A 23,070-nucleotide genomic window follows, 5' to 3' on the forward strand; every position below is an offset into this window, starting at 1 on the left:
TGAGCTCGATGGGCTGGAGCTTGTGCGCAGGGTATGGTAAGTGATGGGCTCAAAAGCAGGTGGACAATGTGGAGGACGGGGCTCCCAATGCTCCCAATGCTGAAGAGCACTCAGCTGAACTGGTGGAAGAAGTTGCACCCGTAAACTCTGCGAGCCTCCTGTGCAGGGTCCGTGGCTGGGACATTGCGCAGATTGAGAAGAACGTCTTGTCTCCTAAGGCGTGCTGTCTACCCAGGCACCTGACACAAAGGAGACGTTTGTCTTGTGGGGGAAGCATCACTCTACAGGATGTGCAAGGGTGGAATTTTGACATCTTGATGTGCCGGGCTAAACACCGATGCACTAAGGCCCTGAGGTACTAAGGTCACCGAAGTATGACACATCTATGCACCAAGGTCACCAAAGTACCAAGGGTCTGAGGCTCGGGGGCACCTAGGGCGGCAAAACACAGAGGCACCGAAGCACAGAGGGCATCAATGCAGGGAGCATCTAAGCACTGAGGGTGCCAAAGCACTGCGGCACTGAGGATCTGGGGCACAGAGGGCGGCGAAGCATCGAGGCACCAAGGGCACCAAGGGTTCCGATGCAGGGAGCATCTAAGCACTGAGGGTGCCAAAGCACAGAGGCACTGAGGCACAGAGGCACTGGAGCACTGAGGGCGACGAAGCACTGAGGCACCAAGGCTCTAAGGCACCGATGCACCATGAGCACTGAGGCAGGGAGAGTCTAAGCACAGGCACCAAAGCTCTGTGGCACCGAAGCACCAAGGCAGCAAGGCACCGAGCGTCAATCACTGAGGGCAGCGAAACACAGAGGCTCTGAGGCACCAAGACACTGGGGGTCGCCAAATCACTGAGGGCACCAAGGGCACAGAGGGTACCCAGCACCGGAGGCGTAAGCACTGAGGTTACTGAGCAGGGTGTATAGTCTGGACCACGTGCAGTCACACAACCGGAGCAGCACATAGCTTACAGTGGAGTGAAGCACAGCCTACAGACAGTATATATAGAAAAAGACCCAACGCACTGAGATGGGTGGGTCAGTGTATCTGTGGAGTTTACTCTACAGTGGGATGGAATCAAATACGTGTCTCTCTTTTCTCTCTTTTATTTATTTTAGCTGCAAAAAGCAGAGAAAATACACGCAGACAACAGATGCTATAGGGTTAGAAAAGCAGGCTACAGTCGCCAAGCGATGTAGGCTGTTAAAATTTTAAGCAGAGCGCAGTTGCGTAGCATTTATAGCTCAGTCTTCAGAAGCCAAGTTTCCGATTCTGGGGAAGTGGCAAGCCGACTTCCAGCAATAAATTGGGGAACTAGCAGAAAACTCGTAGTGAGAGCTCTTTCACAAAGACTCAGTCATGCAATTGGAGAGGTTAGTTCATAAAATGCTCAGTAAATAACTGTGGCAGGCATATCCAAAAAATATGATTGTTGGTTGTCTTCCAATTGAAAGGGAACACTAGATACTTCAGTTCTTTGTTTTGTGGAGATTTTGCACAGGTTTGGCTCTGGTATGACCCCCTACCACTAAAACAAATCATTTTCTGTGGCTGCATCAGTGAAAAATAAAACACGAGCACTGGCAGGTCAGTTATGGTAAGTTAAAACCATGGCAACTAGTAGGCTCTGAACTGAACACAATCGAGTCGACCACAGTGAGTAAATAGAATAAAAACAACTGTAAAAATCAGACTTCCCTGTATTACATAAAATAAGAGACTACTGGTACTTTGAAGAAACTGAAACAAAAAAAAAAAAGACAGATGTGCATTTCTTCCCAATGTCATTCACAGACTTATTAAAATACAGCTACACAACCAAGAAGAACAATAAATAACTTGGGAACCTGTTATGTTCTCAAAGCCTCCTGAAGGTGCCATAATATAGGGTATAAAACAGTACATTGTAAAATTGTCCATATGGAGGATAAGTTCCTATTCCCAACTGAAGACTTACTCATCTTCCTGGCAGAGGCACTGTCCTGCAGAGCACCCTGTAGTTTGTTCAGATGTCTCAATAAGTAAAATGCTGGCCTGGAAAAGAATATTCTACTATATTTATTTGTTTTTGTAAAACAATTTGTATTGTATAATGTTGTACTTTACTGGTAATTTGTAGATATTTTATTCAAGTGAAATGTTTTAAACATCATCAAAATTGCATAATCTGTTAGAGAGGTCTGGCAGACAATTCTAATTTGACATTTCTAAATTAATAAAAATATAATCATTTTCTGATGATAAATATAAGAACAGCATTTTGTCCCACAATATTCAAGTTTTTGGCATGCTGTTGTCATTGCCACCAGTTATTATTTCAATTGTAATTGATACAGAGGGTGGGTTTTTAATTAATTATTGTGCTTGGCTCAATAGCAGGTCTGCAACTCTGTTCCAATCTGCCAGGATCCTTTTTGCAAAAAGATTGATCTCATATAAACCCACTGTTCTTGTTGTTCTCAGTGATTGACGGCCCAAGCCAACTGACCATTCGGGATGTCTCAGATACAGTGGCCTTTGTGGAGTGGACCCCTCCGAAGGCTAAGGTTGATCAAATTGTGCTGAGGTACGGGCCGGTGGACGAGGAGGTACCCGGAACGACCTTCAGACTACAGCCCACTCTCAGCCAGTACTCCCTGCAAGTCTTGCGGCCAGGGTCCCACTACAAGGTTTCAGTGACCGGTGTCCGCAATTGGAACGAGAGTGACTCTGTTTCAGCTGAATTCACAACTGGTAAAGAATGATATTCACCCCATACAGCAGTGACATCCTCCTGCTAAATTTTGCCATTCAATTTTGCTTAATAACTTGACTGCTTAAATGGTGGCTAATAGCTCGATGTAGTGTATACGATGCAATACAACAATTTCTTGAAAGTCACTGGTATAAATGTGTTTACGGTATCTTGTACAGAACAAAGCATCGTAATGAATATGTTTAAGAACTGAGGATACACCAAGAGAGGCTCTCTCTGCTAAACTATTTGCACAATCCTGTAACAGACAACAGTAAATAATTCAGTGGCTGTGAAATTAAAATTAAAATTTTCTTTAACCAAACAGAGCTTGCATTTTGATTTGTACGTGAGTAATCCTGCCCCATCCTTTAATAAAAAAAAAAAAACTAATCAACTCAGTCGTCTAAGCAGAGATTTCTGTAGTGCTTTCTTTGTGTTCTCAGAAATCGATGCTCCAAAGAACCTGAAAGTGGTCTCCAAGAGTTCCGGGACTCTGGAACTGGAGTGGGACAACAGCAAGGCTGAGGTGGAGAGTTACAGGGTGGTGTACAGCACACTCTCTGGAGATCAGTATCATGAGGTCATTGTGCCAAGGACTGATGGGCTTACCACCAGGGCTACACTGACAGGTGGGTATACTGTATACCCTAGGGCCCGTTTACCATGGCCCTTATATTGTGTACAGAATACAATTTAGGAAGAAACTTTGATTATTGCAAACACAATCCAAACAGAGAAACATATCTATTAGTTTGCAAAGCATTCGTCATCTGTTTTCAATGCAAATGTACTGGAACTACCCAGGTTTTGAATTCTCTTCTCAACAATACAGCAATCAATGGCTGCTTTCTCAGATTCTGCTAATTGATGAGCAAGATTTATAATTATTTGTACTGAAGCGGGAGCCTGAACAATTACGAACGGGACAGTGGAAGAAGGTCTTTTTTAAAACTCAATAATTTGTCAATGAGGTCTCTTCAACATGTTTTTATTGAAGATTGCACAGCACATAAACATTTATTCAGTCTCATTTCATACCTCCAAACATTCCATAACACAATGGTAAACTAGCTTAGCTTGTCCTATAAGCCTTTGGATGGGTGGGCATTCCTGCCAAGGACTACACATTGTAATCATGTGGATTTTTTTAAATTACGGTAAACTATTTAATATTATTTTACCTCCAGATCTGCTGCCAGGTACAGAGTATGGCATTGGGATATCAGCAACTTTGGGCAGCAATCAAAGTGCTCCAGCAACCATGAATGCCAGAACTGGTAAGTCATATGAGTTGTGATGAATTGTGTGTGTTAACTACTATGATATAATTATTCTGTCTTCATTGATCACTTTTTAATGAACAGCATATATTCTACCCTCATATTTTCAGAAATGGTTTCTTGTCTCAAACCAGAACATTGTATGCATATGTTACCAAATCTGGTCTTAAGACAAATCCTTGTATTGTCATGTATCAAACATTTATTCCATTGTTATATTAAAAACTGCCAAATACAATACGAGTTAACATACTGTTGTCTTGAGGGCTTCAAATATGTCCAGTTATGAAAATGGAATGGGGTTCTACCATTGTGTTTGGGCAACAATTCACAGTGTAAGGTTTGTGAATTAAGGTAAACATGGAACTAACTTGTTTATTACGCTATAAGGATGAGCCTAGACCATGTTTCAAATTTTAACAATGTTTACCATGTATTAATTCCAAATACCCACATTACATTCTACATTGAACATTATTGTTAAGATACAATACAATAGCTGTATTAACAGAGATAGGCAATTGTTACCTCAACCCTTAGAGCGACAGCCTCAGATGCTACACTGATGTTCCAGATGATCTGGAGGTATTGGGAGCTTCTTTCTCTCTGTATGCTCTCTATGCCTGGCATTTATTTTTGTGTAGGCTCAAAGCATATGTGACTACAGTTTGTTTCTGTTATCTTACTAATTATAATAGAAATGAATTATTCCGCTGTTACTCCATCCCAGTGCAACCAACCACAAACTACTCTATTTTACAAGGTTGCTGTGGTTAATTGTTTACCACATTTTCTCCATCCCCATAGATTTCTTGCACATTACAAGTTATCACATTATAAAATATCACATTACAGAATGTCATAATAATGATGAGCAGTTATGAAAGTGCAATAAGATCAAATTTAAGTAATAGCAAAATAAAGAATACAGTAAGGTATAAGTAAATGCAAGTTTGACTAAGAGCAGTTATAACTTAAAGTAAATATTTGCTTATATGTGTAAAGTCCAGTAAGAACATGTAGTCAGTATGATAAATGGATGAAAATGATTTCCCAATAAGAGCAAATACAAAAAAAACATGAGTACGGTTGCCTATAAGAGTAACATCAAATAAAAGATACAGTTATAGGTAGGAGCAATAGTTGAATGCGGCAAGGTATGGCGCATTTCCATGCAAGTACAATCTGATGCAAGAACTGGTTTAAATAGGTTCCATATAGTCCAGTATAGTTGAGAGTTGAGGTTTACAGATGCTGTCTGAACAGGCATCGGAAGGCGGTCAGGGACTGAGCAGTGGTGATATCCATTCCACCACTGAAGGGCAAGGATGGAGAAGGAGCAGTCTCTGGAGGCGGGAGAGCAGAGGGGGCGAGAGGGGGTGTAGGGGGACATGATAGTCTGGAGATAGGAGAGAGCAGAAAGGTCAAGACAGCGATAGGCGAGTACAAGAGTTTTGAATTGTATGCAAGCACATTTTCTTTCATATGGCTACCAATACATTTTCACTCTACAAATTGATACTGTGTGTGTTTTTAAACAAGGAATTTTCTTGTACAAGGGGAAACCTGTCACACAAAGACAACAGGAAAACAAGGGTTGTGTAAATAAACTGTATCTTTTCCAGTCAGCATGATTCAGCTTGTCTATGCAGGTCTTGATTGCCCCACGGATTTGACGGTGACAGCCTCCACAGACAATACCATCTCCCTGCTCTGGGGGAAGGTCCAAGGCCCCATCAACCACTACCGAGTGACTTACACTACATCCACTGGTGTGGCTTCTGAAGTGACCGTCCCCAAGGATGTGTCTATGGTCACCCTGACTGACCTGGAGCCTGGGACAGAGTACACCATATCAGTGACAGCACAGAGAGGCCGGCAGCAGAGTACTGCTGCTACCATTGACGCATTCACAGGTACAGATTGCCCTTTGTGACAACTCTGCCAGACCTATTTGAATATCTGGATTTCTACACATATACTTATACAGTAACACCAATAACTACATATTCTCTTAGATGCAAAACACTTTGTGTTTTCATAGAGAGTTATGTAACATTTTACCAGAAATTGCCTAAATATTCTACATAATGAATGCCGTTAATCACTGGTATTTCACATTAGCTTCTTTGATTTTATCCACTGAGTCTGTTAAAGCTGACAAATTGATGACATCCCCAGAGACACCGATGCCTATATTATGGACGCTTTAGCCGAGCACAGCTTTAGAATACGAGTGCAGCAGGTTGGAACATGTGGCTGCTGAGGCTGCAAAATGTAATTCTGGTTGTGTATTGCAGTATACCTGATGTTTGCCCTTTTCATAATACTGTTTTTATGTTGATTTATGAACTTGTTTATTTGTTAAGCAATACTGTTGTTGTGCACAAATGCATCTATTTCACCATTCATGCAGCTTTCTTCTTTCTACTGAGCATTACATTTTATGTTCTTCTGACATCCTTGTCTTTCTCTACTTCCTTCATCCATATACTGCTGCTATAAAAGATATCATGTCTTGTCTTTTACTTATGCAGCATTTCCACCCCCTTCTTCCTCTCCATCTCTTTGTTTGGGAAAGTTACTGGTGAATGGAATTTATGTCAAGACACACCTGCTGTTGGACATTCTTGAACTTCCTAAGCTTTAGGCACTGTCTCAGCTGTCATCTTAGCTTAAAACTTTAGCTGGTGTTCATTGCTTCTAGAATATAATTCATTACTCATAAATAGTGGAACAAAGATGTCTTCTGGGAAGTTCTGTCTCTCTTGTCTGCCGCATTGTTCCATTTTGTTCCACATTGCTTCTGAACTGCTCATCTTCTTTCATGTTGCCAAAAAGGAACGACTATACTGTTTCTTCAGTGCTGAGAATAACCGCAAGGTGTCTCACCAGTGCTGCATATATTGTTGCCAGTATTGTTCTTGATGAAGCGCTTTGGGTTCCAGGATTCCGGCCCGTCACACAGCTATACTTCTCCGACATCACTTCCTCCACAGTGACGGTGGCCTGGAGTGCCCCAGCCCCACCAGCCGACATGTTTATCCTTAACTACAACCCACAGGACCAAGAGAATACCCTGCAGGTCACCCTAGATGGCTCTAAGACACAAGCAACCCTCGCTGGCCTGCTGCCCTCCACAGAGTATATTGTTACCCTGGTCACCATACAAGGGACTGTAACATTTAAACCTGTAGTGGGATCAATAACCACAGGTACTCCACCAAACACAAAACAATATGCAGATGTTTTAGTACAAACATTTACTCTGAAGTATTTGTATATTTATGAATTTCAGATTGACATTTAACCAACAATTATACCCTAGAAACAAAATCTAATAAAGGATGAAAGACTGGGGTCAGTATGTAGCTGCAGCATTGGGTTTTTGAATGAGCCCTTTACAGTTTTGAGCAGAATGGGCTTGATGACTTTAAGCAGAGCACCACCAGCTCTGACTGTTTTCATTTGCTTTTAAATGTGTACAAAACCACCTGCATGATACTCTTTGCCTAAGGCTTTCTACAGAATTGAGATGAGGCTTTTCAGAGATGTATTTTTATTTGTATTTATTATTAACTTTTACATTTTAATTTGTTACCTACAAACCCATAACATTGTTTCTCTCTTTTTTTATTTCCTTTTTTTTTTGTCAGTTTTTTTTTTTTTTTTTTTTATAAAGGCTATTTGCTAGAGTTTGAGTAAGCTGGGCTAAATAATTTCATCAGTGATGTTATTAATATCCACCCCCATTTAGATCAATTGGATTGACCCCACTGTGTGTAAACTACTGCACTGCACCCCAATAATATTTGAGGTGTTTTATTTCCTGTAATATTATTTCTCAGTTCTCAATTATTTTATGACAACATTGATGAATTGGAATCTAATCTAACACAGTGCATCACTTAATCCCTTCCTTTAAAAAAAATCACCAGCAGTTCCAAACACTTTTCAAGAACACATACATAAAGGGCAGAATAATGACACTGATTAGAAATAGAGATAAGAGTACTTGTGCAAATCTATGGTAAGAATAGGAAAGAATGGTTATAACAACCCCTTTAAAAACTTTACAAAATAAAAATAAGATTATAACACATAGTTATGTGAACTATAGGTACCAGAAACCTCTCAATCACCTTTTCATATTCACAATGTAAGGGAGTGGTAAATAAAAAAAAAAAAAAAAACTTTACTGTTAACTGTCATTATGTTCTTAAGTGTGGATTAAAGGGGTTGGGCACTGGGTATCCATTTAATAGGGAAAAAAAGGTTATCCTAAGCATATAGTGTGATACCTTTATACATTTAGTTGCTCTAGTTTTACCACATTTTATGAGCATACAATATTGTAGTATAAACCATGCAGTACTACAGCAAACAAACATATTCATTGTTTGTAAATCATATTTGACAGAAAAAAATATATATTATAAAATGTATCTTATTTTGCAGTTCCCAGTTTAAACTTTCTAAATTTACCAAACTCTACACAATTGTCTACACAGCACCTATATGCAGAAATATCAGGTCTCTACAGAATAAAACACAGTGCTATACTTGGATAGCGATGGTACATAATTTGTGAATCAGATTGCAAGTACTGTAAGGGTTTAGTTTCATTCATCATCTCGTGAGTGTTCGCAGAAAACCTTGTTTCTTTGCCAGTGTTCCCGTGCAACTCATTTCAGGTGTCCACTTTGTTTCTGTGAAGAAGAAATGTAATTCTGACTTGACCTTTTTCTCCCCATGTAGGGATGGACCCTCCAAGGGAAATAACTGTATCCAATGTCACTGAAGACTCTGTGACACTGTCCTGGGTCCCACCAATAGCACCGTTTGATTACTACAAGATGTCCTACCAGACAACTCAAGGTTCTTTCTTTCTTTCTTTCTTTCTTTCTTTCTTTCTTTCTTTCTTTCTTTCTTTCTTTCTTTCTTTCTTTCTTTATTATTTATATGACTTGATTATGACTACAGTTGTAGGTTTTTTGGTTTTTTTTTTTTACATGAAAAGATCAAAAGATGCCCATTTCTCACTGAGCATGTAAGTGGTTTGAATGGACCATACATTTGCAATAGATCTGATAAGCTGGTCAGTCCATTGGCCTGAGATACTGGCTGATGGCTGCAGTTGAGTTTCTGAACCTTTCCTTGTGTGAACTTAATTGTTCTGTCCTGTTCTGGTGCTTGGGGCCTACCTGCTAGACGTCTCAAAGTTTCTTCCTGTTGGTTGCCATAGGGAGAGTGGACAGCATTGTGATTGACAGTCACATGACTGACTACACCCTGAGCAACCTGAAGCCAGCCACGGAGTACGAGATCAACCTGAATGCAGTGAGGGGGGGCCTGGAGAGCGAGCTCATCAGCTGCACTGTGCACACAGGTGTGGGGTTTTACATTTACATCCAACATACAGTAACAGTGCTAGCGAGGCATGAGGATTTAATTTCATCGTTATTTTATGGAAATTATGCATTTTTAAACAAAGGTTTAAATTACTTTTAAGGCTATTAAGCAAAGCATGAAGGTGGTTTAATTAGTTATAGATATTCTCAGTTCCGCATGAACTGCTTATTTAATTTAAATGGGAAAATAAAACAGTAATTTAAAATCATTTAAAAATGAATATGTTATAACAACATTATTAGGAAGTTAACATAATATTAATAGTTTAATATTATTACAACTACTGCTACTTCTACTAGTACTAACAATAATAATAGTAACAATAAGTTTTAATATAATACGTTTAATATACTGAAGTCCATTGACCATCTCCTTTCTCCAGTTTAATCTGTTTTCTGCTCTCTTGTGTAGTAATATCGAACAGCAAATAATGAGTTCCAAATCATATCCGCTTTATTAATATTGATTGTAAAACAAAAGGTATTTAAAGGTATTTTCTTTAAATTTTGTCGGTTACGTATCACCTAAAAAGCCTGTTTTATTTGTTCATGTTTTGCAAATGCAGGATTGAGAGCCCCACTTTTGTGCTTAATAGGGTTAAGAACTGCATCCTTACAGGGCACTGACAGAAGTAAATGCTCCCGTGTTTTCTTATTCCAAGTGAACCTGTACTGTAATTTCTGTTTACCAGGTGGAGACCAAGTATTTCCTCTCCCAAGATTAGATTTCATCCCAGGATATCTTGGATCTCACACCTCTGTTTTAACCACTGACCCAATTAACCAAACAAAATCACAAAGGAATACACTCAAAACTAACCATAAGTATAGTATACCACTGACCCCTGCTGGACATTCAATACCTTACATCTACTAAAATGAATTTAAAAAATCTCCAGGTTGTACCAGTTACTTGAAAATACATAATGTTTCATCACTGACTTGTTTTTTTCATTTGCTAAACATGTCGTAGAGATATCTAGAAAAGCCTCCAGAGAACTGAATTGAATCATCGATAACTATTAAAAGTTAAATTCCCAGTTCCCTGACACAGAGAGTGTGGCTGAGTATCTAATTTGCTGCTTAAGGGCCCCCACAGGTTATACTGCCAATGTGTTAAATGCCTTACTTACTGTACTTTATTGAAAAGGTACAAAAGTGATAAGGGTACCCATAAATAAATAACAAGTTGGTTATGCTTAATCATAAAGTCAGTCCCAACTAGGTGTTAATTGAGGAAATAAGCTAATAATAAGGTTTTGTGATCTCTAAAAACTTTTGTACTGCAACTTTGCTGCCTAGTTTTTCATTTGCCAACTTTGAAAAACATACAGTGTGTATGTGCATTGGGTCAATTCTTTTTTCACAGTCCATATTCTCTCACCTCTGTTCCAGCTATGGACAGCCCTCTAGGATTGGTTGCTATGAACATCACTGCGACAGATGCTGTTCTTCAGTGGCAACAGCCCCTCTCCAGTGTGGACAACTATGTTCTGATTCTCACACATTACCAGGGTAGGAGGAACCGAGCTCTGAAGAACAACTTAACAATAAAAAATATACAGAAGCCAAAGTGAAAGTGTTTGGTCAGTTCTACCTTGTAATTATAGTAAATAAAAGTAGCTTGATATAGAAAGTTTCCATTTGTTTTATGATTAAAGTTTTTCTATGTGCAATTCAGGCACATGTGAACAGGCTGAGATTAGTATGGACACATTTCTCACTTCCATCCATGTTTTCATTTTAGCAGCAGCTGATACCATACTGGTAGATGGCACCAGTCAAGAGTACAAGCTTACCAATCTCATACCAAGCACTAGCTATTCTGCCACCATGTATGCTACTAAGGGACTACTCACCAGTGGCACTATCAATGCCAACTTTATAACACGTAAGTATTATTTTGGTAATGGATACTTGCATTATGGTGCTCTCTAACTTACATTTCAGTGTAGCATGGGTTCAGGAAGTTTAGATTTTCAGTTTGATCAGTTTGAGAAATTCATTATTTTTTGTTTAAAATTGACTAACAGTCTTTAATATCAGCAACACATACATCTTCTTGGTTCATTGAGTATAAGTGAAGGAGAGGTCTCATTAAAAATCCTCCCTGTAGCCAGAGAGAAACAGGAGGTGTGTGAGCTGAATCAGCAGTTTAATTTAAACTAAAACTCTAAAAATCTAAACAACTGACAAGCTGAACCATATACAGCTGCAGTGTGAAAGGTAAGAAATGTTTTAAAAGGCTAAACGATAACAAACTGAATAAGCAAATATGTATTTTTTCTGACTTTTAAAAAGCATTTAAAATGTGCTGTGTATGCAAATATAGTATTGCAAAAACTATGGGTACATGCACACATAAAGAGTCCACTAAGTTTCATCAGGCAAACTAAAAGGAATAAGATGCATTTATTTTTGATCCCTTATAACCTGGGCATTTCTACCGCCTGTGCATTACTGACATGTTGAGAAGTCATCAGTAACTGTGAGTGACTTCTCTTGAAAACCTGACAGAAGATGGATTGGTCCTGTTTCTGTCTGGCAGTGTGACTGAGTGACTGACGCAGCTGAATCTTTTATTCTCTGCAGCTATGGATGCGCCTCAGAACCTGACAGCCAGCGAGATCACCCACAGGAGTGCCCTCATCTCCTGGCAGCCACCCATCACAGATATCGACAACTACAAGCTCACATACAAATCCGGGGACGGCAGCAGGAAGGCAAGTGTTTACAGTAGTAGAGTTCCCCACTGTTTAAAACCCTTGTTATAATAGTCTGGTGGTTAAGGTTTGACTTCATTTGAAAAGTATATCACCTCATAAAGTCCTATTGAAAAGTCTTAGCTGCAGGATTTCTCTTTAAATTGGTGTCAGTATTACTGAAAAGGCATGTGGGAGAAAAGCAATCCTGACCAGAGCACTCTAAGTAATGAAGTCTACTCTGACCTTTAACACCGAATCTTTGCATAACTCTTCTTTCTCCCTCTCAATTAATTTATTGTAGCATAGTATACATTTAACATGCCATAGCTTAACAATAAATATTGGATTCCTTACTCATTAGGCAATAACCTTTGCAATATCACAAGATCAGGGCTAACTAGTAAAATACATTTTAAAGTCATAGCTATTAGTCTTGTATTTTATTATTATTTTTATTTTGGTGGGTAATTGTTTGCTATTTTAAGCAGCACACTGTGTGTGTGTGTGTAGTATATATAGTATATATAAATAGTTTTTATTGTACCAATTGTGCTATACAGTTTTTTTTTTTTTTAAACGGTTAAAATAGTCATTTATCCATTAATGAACATGGAAATGTTATTCTTGTGAAAGAGTCAAGGGGGCACAATAAAATAAGGAAAGTGTTCAATGGTTTTGACACAACAGTACCCTTTCTCTACTAAGAGAAACCTTCCTTGTCAAATACACTCTTCATATCCATGCCTCCCTTTTGAAACAGGAGTTGATCCTGGATGCTGAAGATACATGGATCCGGCTGGAAGGTCTCTCTGAAACTACTGAGTACACTGTGAGGCTGCAGAGTGCTCGGGGATCAGAGACCAGTGCCATAGTCTCCACTGTCTTCTCCACTGGTATGCCCAAATGCACAGTGACTCAATGTACTACATTATCCTCTGTATAATCCCTTGGAAAATGTACCCTCGTAAATGTGCACCTTCATTGTTCATTTTCACTATGATTTTCCAATGGTTTTCTTTGTTGTAAAACAATGTCTGCCAAGCATTATCACATTTTGGTTTATTATTAAGGTCTCCCAAAACAAATTTAACCATTGCTGAGTTATCTGATAACTATACAATAGCATAGTCAAATAAGTGTCTCTGTACCATGAACCTCTGTTGGAAATGGATGATATTTACCCTTTTTTAAATGTCTGCACATTTTAATTACATTAATTCCCTGCCAGGAAATCGTCTGTTTGCCACCCCTCAGAACTGCGCCCAGCATCTCCTGAACGGAGAGACTCTGAGTGGGGTTTACACCATTTATGTGAACAGGGACCCAAGCCAAAGCATGCAGGTGTACTGCGATATGACCACAGATGGCGGGGGATGGATTGTAAGTACCATAATGCAGGGACTCTTCAAGCATACTGCAGACAAATATAAATACCCTCAGAAAAGCTTGTCGGAGTAAAAGCATAGCAAAGTGCAATAAAACATTGTGAAATAATGCTAAAGTATAGGTAATTCTTGTAAAGAATTACAAGGTATGGTAAAGCATGATAATAAACATGGCAAACCAGGGTAAACTATGGTAAATGCATAGCATAACCATGGGAAAAACTTCAGAAATACAGTGGTAAACTTTTAGAAGGGTGCAAGCACAATCTTCTCAGAGCTAGTCAGTTACAAGAACGCTTTTAACAGCATTATTTAAACAAGAACTGTTTGTTTATTAAAGATCGTAAAGAAGCTGGACAGACAAGCTAGTATCTATGAGTTTTACCCATTGAATCCCAATCAAAGAGATCACACATTGCTGATGTGTCAATACTATATATATATATATATATATATATATAAGTAATATATATATATATATATATGATATATATATATATAATAACGTATATATATAATAACCAACGTTGCATTTCAGGTATTTCCAAGGCGGCAAACTGGTCTAAAGACAGATCCTCCACCGCGACGATAATGTCTCACAGAAAACGTTCTAATCTCACGTCAAGAAGAGGTCGACCAAGTGTTCTTTTAGTAATCGGTCGTTGCGACGAATGTCTTTATAAGAGTTGTAAGTGTTTATGCACAAAACTGGGGCAATGAAGCACAGAATTAAGAGTCTTCAGGCTGCTTCTCCAGACTGGGATCACAAAGTTCAGCAAGAACTCGGCAGGGCCACAGCAGATTCTCTTTTTATTGAAGTTGTCATAAATTAATATAATGGTATACACAGAAAAATAATATTGTAAACATGTTAACAACCTTGCTCATTTTTCAATAACTTAATAATTCACAGACAGCATTATTTGTAGAGAGTAAATGGAACTAACACTGATAAAGCACTGGGAAAGCTGCAAGTGTGTTATTAAAGAAATCCCCTGAGAAACAAGTTACAAGAAATCTGAGTGCACAGAAGGATGTGGTTAAAGAAATGATGTTTTGTACATTGAGCTGGGATTTAAACAGGCTGGGTGTACGTTGCTTTGAAATTTATCAATTCATAATACTACACAGAATAAAGCATGCAACTTTGGTTTCACAGTATTATATACAGTTTATAGTTAACTGCAATGTAATGATTATTGAGTCATGTATAATTACAATGTAATTGTGACATTTCCTTCTGCAAACCAACCAATTTACAAAGTGCAAAGAATAATTTGCAACACATCACTCAGCTTACTTTTGCATATAAGAATGGAGAGACCTTACTAATCCAATTTAAGGTTTTCAGAGATGTATGTGCACCCACTATACCTTTACTAAATGGACACTAATTGAGACTATAATACCGTATTGTGTTCCCATTAACATTTCAGATATTGAAATGAATCGACCAGGTATGTGGTTTAATTAAACTGGGATTGTTTTTCCTCCCCCCAAGGGCTGGACAATATTCACAGGGTTTCTTCTCAGGGTCGTTACGAGCTTCGCATTGATATGCGGGATGGACAAGATTCGGTTTATGCCAGCTATGATAAATTTTTCGTTGGAGATGCAAGGAATCTTTACAAGCTCAGAATAGGGGAGTATAATGGAACTGCAGGTAAGCAACAGTGTTCTTAAAGACTGGAGAAGGAACTATCTGCATTTTAACTGAATTCACCAACATGATTTCTTCTCCTGGGAAAATGAAGATGATGGAGATTTAGAAGTGAGTAATCTTGGTAAAATGTGCTCTGGGATTTACTGGTTCATCTACGTGATGCAAATTAAAAATGGGTGCCCTAATATAGAAATGTCATGTATAAGTAGATAAGCATGTACAACCTGCAGGGCATTTTGAAACCTCTCATATTCTCTTGACATGTTAGCAGAGAACCTTCCTACAGTAGCTTTGTACAGTGCTATATTTTAAAACGTGTATGGCTTGCTCTAATTTTACAGTGCTTTAACAAATCTTCACAATTGTATTTGTAGTTTATCTGTGGGATACAGAGGCATATTAAATGACACATGTCAGTAATATGTGTGTTTCTTTTCTGCCCTCAGGGGACTCACTGACCTACCACCAGGGCCGCCCTTTCTCCACCAAGGACAGAGACAATGACATTGCCGTCACAAACTGTGCCTTGTCGTACAAGGGAGCATGGTGGTACAAGAACTGCCACCGAGCCAACCTGAATGGCAAATATGGAGAGTCTAGACACAGTCAGGTGCGTAGAAATCAGATCTGGAATTTAATATGGAAACAGACTTAGGAGTGTGTCTGTCTTGTCTGTGCCTGTCCCACATCTGTACCTGAGCCTCACATGTCACCCATTGTTGCGGATGTTACTGCTCTAATAGAAATTCATTTTGCGCTCTGCTTATTCCTTTGCTGATGACCTGCATTGCTGTAATGCCCTAGGGTGACGAACTGTCCCAGATTCTCTTTTCACTGCAGAGAAAAGAAGAGAAAGAACAGAGCCTGCCCATTGCTCTATTGTAGTCTGGCACTACTCTACGCTCTTTAATTTAGCATTAAAACACACTGGTTGGACTTTTTGTATCGAGAAAAATGTAAGACAGCTTATACCCTGCCTCTGTTCAAATTAAGTCTTATTGCTTCCAAAGGAAAGTAAAAAAAAAAAAAACTATTAGAATCAAATCTCAACAATAGCACCATAAGCATGATATTTTGACTACAAGAGACCAGTTCCCACAGCTCTGTGCCGGTGGAGCAGATGATGACTCCTATCCTTTTTAACAGTCTCCCTTGGCTTTACTTCTTAGTGAGGTCAAATTGTACTTGAAAAACAGAAAACATATCTTAGAAAGGTAGTCACACCTTTTATAGGGTTTTTTTTTTTTTTTTTTAATAAAAATGAAGTACCTTTTTTTATAAGGGAAATCGTTTCTTCCAAAGTTATGGTATGTAGAGTATGAAGTCAGCAAATGAAACAGTGGACATCATGTTGACTTCAGTATCAAAGCTGCAGGAATTGTTTTTACATAAAAAAAAAGATGTTGCATGTAGGTGTTAGGTTTAAAATTACAACCAAAGCTGAAACAGTTATACTTGACATTTGCTCTAGGCAATTGGCATGCACAGAGAATGAAATAAACATATAGGGCTTAAGCAGTTACAGTAAAGAATCATTTTCTTTTGTCCAGCTGTGTTCTGAAAGTTTGTATTTGTGTGTGCACTATTAGATGTTGTATATATGATTTCCTTTTAAATTGACTGAAATGAAAATAAAACAGACAGACAGCTTTATTAAATGCAATCAACCCAATTACATTATGTCACATTTTCTGTTCTTGGTGGTTAAAATGTATTCTAATGTACCAAGAATATCTGATGTTGTTGCATTTCAGATAAACACTTATGATGACTTTAGACCTTAACACATATTCTACTTTCTAGTGACATTCTTTTAATAAAGAATACAAGCAACAGAAAACTTGCATTAAAGAAGCCTAGATGTGTTCTCCTGGTGTATAGTATATTCATTAGACCAGTTTTCTTTTAACTGTAAGTACAGTAGCAAGCCGCATGTGTAATATATACATTAAAAACAAATTCTAACCCAGCTGTTTTTTTACAGGGGATAAACTGGTATCACTGGAAAGGCCATGAGTTCTCCATTCCCTTTATTGAGATGAAGATGCGGCCATACAACTATCGCAATATCAACGGGAAAAGAAGGAGGTCCACAAAGCTATAATCACTGCAAACCCCTTAGCTCTACCTATTTTTAAGCAGGGGAAAAAGGAAAGTAGTTCTGCATTAAGAAAAAACAAAATAGTCATATGGTCGTACAGAAAGGCTCACATGCACATAAGGGGAACTGAACCAAGTTTTTAACAACATGGAGTGTTTTATTTTGTGCCTGTCTTCTAGATATATCAGGGTGCCTAAAGATGACTTGTACAGCAAGTACATGTGTATTAATCATAGTGATGCACCATGGTTATTGGAGGTGAGTTGGTTGTTAATATAATATATCCCCTAAAACCATAGCGATTTCTATACAGAGTCATTAACATTGCTTTATGGACTGTATCTTTCCATACAAAAAAAAGTCCTTAGCATTTGCATTAGTTTTTATGTGTTTTATTTTTGCTTGATTACACCATCAATGTACTGAACAAAATAACAATAATATTAACTGAACACTACATTATTACAGCAACCAATCTACAGTAGCATAGCATTTGATTGTATTTATTTATGTATTTATTTGTTTGAAGACATTCAATTAAAGGTTTGGCTCGTGAATACACAGTATAAAAGTAAAGCCAGTCAATTGAAAGTTCCATTGTATCTGTATAATTGTATAGCATGTGAACCTTCTCGATCTTTGTTTTGTTTTCATATTTTGGACCAGTTACAATTTTTAAGTGAGGTTTTCAAGTAGACATAATATACACACAATAACTATAGAGCACTGCCCCCTCACAACTGGATTTGGAAGCCTTGAGATTTTCCAACCTAGGGTTGGTTAAAAACAAAGGTTCATTTCCCCTTTCAAATGTTTTTGTTTTCTGTTTTAAATAATTTTATACTTTTGTTTGCATGGTGACGATTGGCATGAAACCAAAGATTTGCAATCGAAACAAGGAAAAACAACACAGTGTTAAAAATGCCATGAATCTTAAAAAAATATGTTTTGATAGATAGCCAGGGACCAGCTACTTGATGCAGCATAACAGTAGACTATTGTAAAAATGAAGGTAAATTTGGCTTGAAGCTGAATTTGCTCAATTGTGAAATTAGAAATGAAATGAGGTTGGTTGAGGGAATTTTAATTGGCTAATGAATATTAAATAGGACATAGCAGGAAAAACAAACACATTGCTTGTTATCACTAACTTAATTTGGCCATTTTAGCTTTTAGGACGATGTAAAATTACCAAAAGTTTGTGCTTTGGTACCTAATTTATATAGAAAAGTGCATATATTTTCACTATTTTTGGTCTCTAGTTACTATAGTGCCCAATAGCGGGAAGAACAAGAGCATTGTCCCCCAAAACCCTGCCTGCTCATGGTCTGTACCCTAAGCACTCTGGCTCACCAATGCAACATTCACTGTCTCCGCTTCTTCGCACTCTCTCACTTCCCCTTGTCCTATTCTGTAAGGATGGGGAGGAACCCTCCAATGTGAATAATGTGATCAAGACTTTAGGAAAAAACCCACTTCTTATTCCATGTGGACCAATAACCTTTCTGTATCCTAACATTGAAATATTTGGTCTCCCGTCACTTAAGGTTAATGATTATAAACTACATCTTAAAGATGGGAGATATCCTTGTACTGTATTTTATTACTTTTTGTTGTTGATGCTTATTGTTTTGCTTGAAATAGGCCTTTGTTCACTTGATGGGACATATTAATATAGCATTAACATGTCAGCAAATACATGGCAATCCTATGCATTTGCTGTCACACGTATGCTTCATGGACACTGTTCAACGAACTGTAAGAGTAGTCAGAATGTTGTTACAAGCGTAAGGAATGTTCTTTCAGCAAATCAATGTTCCACACCTAAAGTCTTTGTTGTGTGATGTTTGCTTCTCTTGAAGGGGCGTCACTAGCAGGGTGTTGGGTGATTATTTAGACTCACCAAACCTCCTTATCAACCTTCCAAAAATATGAGGCAGAAACTCCTATAGAGGTAAGGCTCCTCTGTCTTAACAATATCCCTTACAAAAGATGAATATGGTAAAAGCATAGCAAAGTGTAGTAAAGCCTAGTAAATGCACTGTGAGAGCATGGTAAAGCATAAGTAAGCAACTGAAATTACAGAGCAGCATGGTACAGTATAAACCATGGTAAAGTCAAGTAAATGCATAGTATACTGTAAGCATGGAGAAAGCATGGGGACCTTTAAAATTGCTGTGCAAATTCACCATGGCAAATACAATAAAGACATGGACCCACACCTGTCAAGTGTACAGTTAGCCATGTACAAATGTATACATACGTGGTGATGTTGTACTATTCCACCTTCCCAAAGCACAGAGAATTGAGGGTTTAAATGTTTTCTAGCCTGGACCTGCTGCAGATACTCCTACAGTGGTCATAAATAATGTACAATAGATTGTTCCATGAGTGTCTGACTGTCTGATATTGCCAAATCTTTCAGCCTCTGGAACTTGACTAGGTTATTGAGCACACTGGATGTTATCATTCATGTTTGAAGTTGACTAACCACAAACAAATACTGTATACATACCAGTTACTGCCCTGACTTAAATTAGCACCAGCTGTGGGACAGGATTATGACAACACACTTGGCTACCCCAACTGTAAATGATCAGTAGTAGTCCTCTATATGTTAGAAACTAGAGCCAGTGCCATAAATAATTTTTGTTAATTGCAGAAGTGTGGGGGGCCAACATGGAATGGATTATACTTTTTTTTCAATATTAGTCTGTGGTTCATCTGTTTTTGAAATAGGCTTGCCTTCTGTTAGCTGTGAAAGTACTTGTATCTTTAAATACTGTTTATGGGGGAATCATGATACAGTATGAGCTCTTTTGTCTCCCTTGCTGCCAACTATCTAATAACTTCTAAGACTAAAATATGTATCATGAGAGACCTAACCCTGCTTTCATCTTGTGAATCACCTACTGTGACATTGTACCGTACTATGACTTAAAAAAAAAAAAAAAAAAAAAAAAAAAAAACATTCTTTGTGTTTCTGAGGTTATTTGTTGATTTTGTGTTTTTATTACTTGCACAAAGCATTAGTGGTCCTGTGTCTTTGCACATCTTACTCGATGGTCTACAACTGGTTGTGATGCCAGTCCACTTAGTTAAGTTAGCTTATGAAGCCAAACTAGATTAAACATGTTTCTTAACAGGGGAGAGAGGATAAAGGACAATACTATTGTTTTTTTTGTTTTTTTTAAATAGCATTTTAATTTTATCATGTTTAGCATTAGAAATGATCCGTTTCTATATAATTTTCAGTTTTCAGAATGAGTCAGAATCTAGAAGGTCAATGACAACACCAGCATCTGAAATTTGCACTGCAATATATACAGTTTTTTGTAACTTGTACTCTGCTGGACCGACAATGCTTTGTGCCAGTCTCTGGAAATTGGAAAACAAAGGTAATTTTCAGTGAGAGCAAAGCCATAGAGAGAAGTTATACTTTTTTGACCTGTGTCGTAATTGTTTTAATTTATCACATATGTCACTATTGCAGTGTTATAAGCTTCCTTGAAAAATTGGCCAATTCATTGGTCTAAACAAGAAACAGTACAACTGAAACAAAATTATCTCATTCCTTAAAGAGTTCTGGTAAGAGGAACAGACAAGCATGTTTTTTTTTTTTCTGACGTTTCTACCATTTGCTGGGGTTTCCTACTAGCTACCGTAATGAGCTACGAGAAAACCTATCAAGAGTACAGATTTTTTTTTTTTTAAGAGTGGCCAGGTCAAGAGGCAACCAAGTTACAGGATATTAAAAACATTGCAGTCGATCAGCAATTGTACTCTCTTTTGTTCAGTTACCCCATAAGCCTTTCTGAAAGAAGAATCGCAGTGACCTTAACTTTCACATTACAGAAACTGTGCGGGGATGTGCGTACATTCCGGATTTTGGTTTTTTTTTACACTTGCAAGGGTTCTGCAAGGTTCAATGCTTGACATCTGAGGGAAAGTTTATAGACCGGGCTAATTTATTATGATTGCCTATCAAAGGTTATGGTACATTAATGCCTTGAGGAGACCTGGCAAGGGCAGACGCAGCACAAACTCCAGCCATAGGAAATTAATGTATACGTAGGGTGGGTTTGTTGCATTTCTTAGTATTCTGTGCTATTTCCCGCATAAACTAGAGCAATGGTAGTCAACTCTGGCCCTTGAGATCTATTCCAGTCCTGGTCTTTATCCCAACCAGGTCTTAAATTAGTTAATCGCCTCTTAGCAGTGTCAGTTAACTACATTAGAACCTGTTTGGAGTAAAAACCTGGACTGGATTGAATCTTGAGGGCCAGAGTTGAGTACCACAGGACTAGACCCTTGCTGTGTAATGTGGAAGTTGCTTAAAATGATATACTGTCTCTATCTAGATTTTTGGAATGCTAGTTACTTTAGCGAAAATGACTAAACATTTGAAAGTGAGGCCTCCATACCAAGGGACAGTGGTTTTAATCAGTTTGAACTGTTTTCGGAGTTGGACGTGGTTTACACATTGTGTGTTTTATTATTTTGGTTGACCATGTGCACAATCTTTCGCAGGGGATCATCAAAGACATAACTTAACTCTATGGCTCTGGATGTACATTTTCTTTAATAATTACAAGAATCATTGCCTGCCACATGCTTACAGTAATATACTGGGAGAGAAGACACAAACTGGGTGGTGTGTTACACTTAGATTGACATGATTCTGTGGATAATGAGAAATAAAATTGTTAAGCATAGCTTGAATTACTCTTACATGTAAAGGCCCTTTTTAAAATACATTTTCTACACAATAATAAAATATTCAAATTGACTGATCATGTTTTTCTGTTTATTATTATTATTATTATTATTATTATTATTATTATTATTATTATTATTATTGTATAATACTTGCACAGTCATGCAAAGGAGTTGTTATAGGAATCCTGGGAAAAGCTGACAACAAATCTCACTTGCATGGTTTTAATTTAAAACACCTTGAAATCCTATGTATTTTACAATATATTCATTTAAAAAAATCTCAGAAACTTGTGATAATGCTGAAAATATAGAACATGAAAATTCTTATTAGTTCTTATTAGACTACACAATGTGCAAACCACCTGCTAGTGTAACACTGCACCTCATTAGTAACGATGGCTCGTTATTTAATTTATCACCTTTTCTTTTGAATACTTGTAAGTTTTAGTTTTATTTTATTATTTAAATGACACATTATTTATTCACGTTTGCTTTGTGCATGTGTTTGTTGATTTGATTTACTGTATATAATTCACATTTGGTAAATTAAAGCATTTGCACTGTTTGTCACGGACATTTCTCCCCCTCCCTAACAAAAATATCTATTAATTAACAAGATTCACCTGTTGAGCGATCTTGGGGCGGGTTTAAAAGTCAGACTCGTAGATGCAGGTAGCAGTGTTACATAGATACCGCCGCCTACTCTTCCTCTTCCTCTTCCTCTTCCTCTTCCTCCACCGTCGCCTTTTATTGTAAGGGTACTGCACAGAGTCACTGCCAGGACTACAAAACTCCACCGGCGTGCCAGTTCTATTTATATCTTCTGATCTCGCCGAAGCAGCCTGAATCCACAATGTGCACTATCTTTATCATCGTCTTAACCCTAGGACACACGTGAGCAGTGCGGCACCTCTTGCTTACAGCGAAGCAGGGCGGCGCGCCGCAATACCGCTTTTGCATGGTGGACACAAATCACCGCTGTGAAGTGGCGGTTAAAAAAAGGGAAGAAAAAAAGAATGACAGCCCAACACTTCGCAGCACTGTACACAACCCCCCAAAAAATGTATA

General features: G+C 38.1%; 1 protein-coding gene across 1 annotated transcript in view; it reads left to right on the forward strand.

Annotated features, from left to right (window-relative positions):
* LOC121330719 (tenascin-R-like) overlaps nt 1-22,040 on the forward strand; it is a 100,056-nt gene extending 78,016 nt beyond the window's left edge. Inside the window, exons 7-21 of the mRNA XM_041277440.1 lie at nt 2,465-2,734; nt 3,182-3,367; nt 3,926-4,015; nt 5,671-5,934; nt 6,967-7,233; nt 8,777-8,896; nt 9,264-9,407; nt 10,825-10,944; nt 11,177-11,320; nt 12,022-12,152; nt 12,895-13,027; nt 13,363-13,514; nt 14,990-15,182; nt 15,629-15,792; nt 17,167-22,040. Coding sequence (XP_041133374.1) covers nt 2,465-2,734; nt 3,182-3,367; nt 3,926-4,015; nt 5,671-5,934; nt 6,967-7,233; nt 8,777-8,896; nt 9,264-9,407; nt 10,825-10,944; nt 11,177-11,320; nt 12,022-12,152; nt 12,895-13,027; nt 13,363-13,514; nt 14,990-15,182; nt 15,629-15,792; nt 17,167-17,286 — 2,498 coding nt within the window. The 3' untranslated portion in view covers nt 17,287-22,040. The remainder of the gene's footprint in view (nt 1-2,464; nt 2,735-3,181; nt 3,368-3,925; nt 4,016-5,670; nt 5,935-6,966; nt 7,234-8,776; nt 8,897-9,263; nt 9,408-10,824; nt 10,945-11,176; nt 11,321-12,021; nt 12,153-12,894; nt 13,028-13,362; nt 13,515-14,989; nt 15,183-15,628; nt 15,793-17,166) is intronic.
* Nucleotides 22,041-23,070: the final 1,030 nt, after the last annotated feature.

This window comes from Polyodon spathula, chromosome 18 (assembly GCF_017654505.1).
Source record: "Polyodon spathula isolate WHYD16114869_AA chromosome 18, ASM1765450v1, whole genome shotgun sequence".
Lineage (NCBI taxonomy): Eukaryota > Metazoa > Chordata > Actinopteri > Acipenseriformes > Polyodontidae > Polyodon > Polyodon spathula.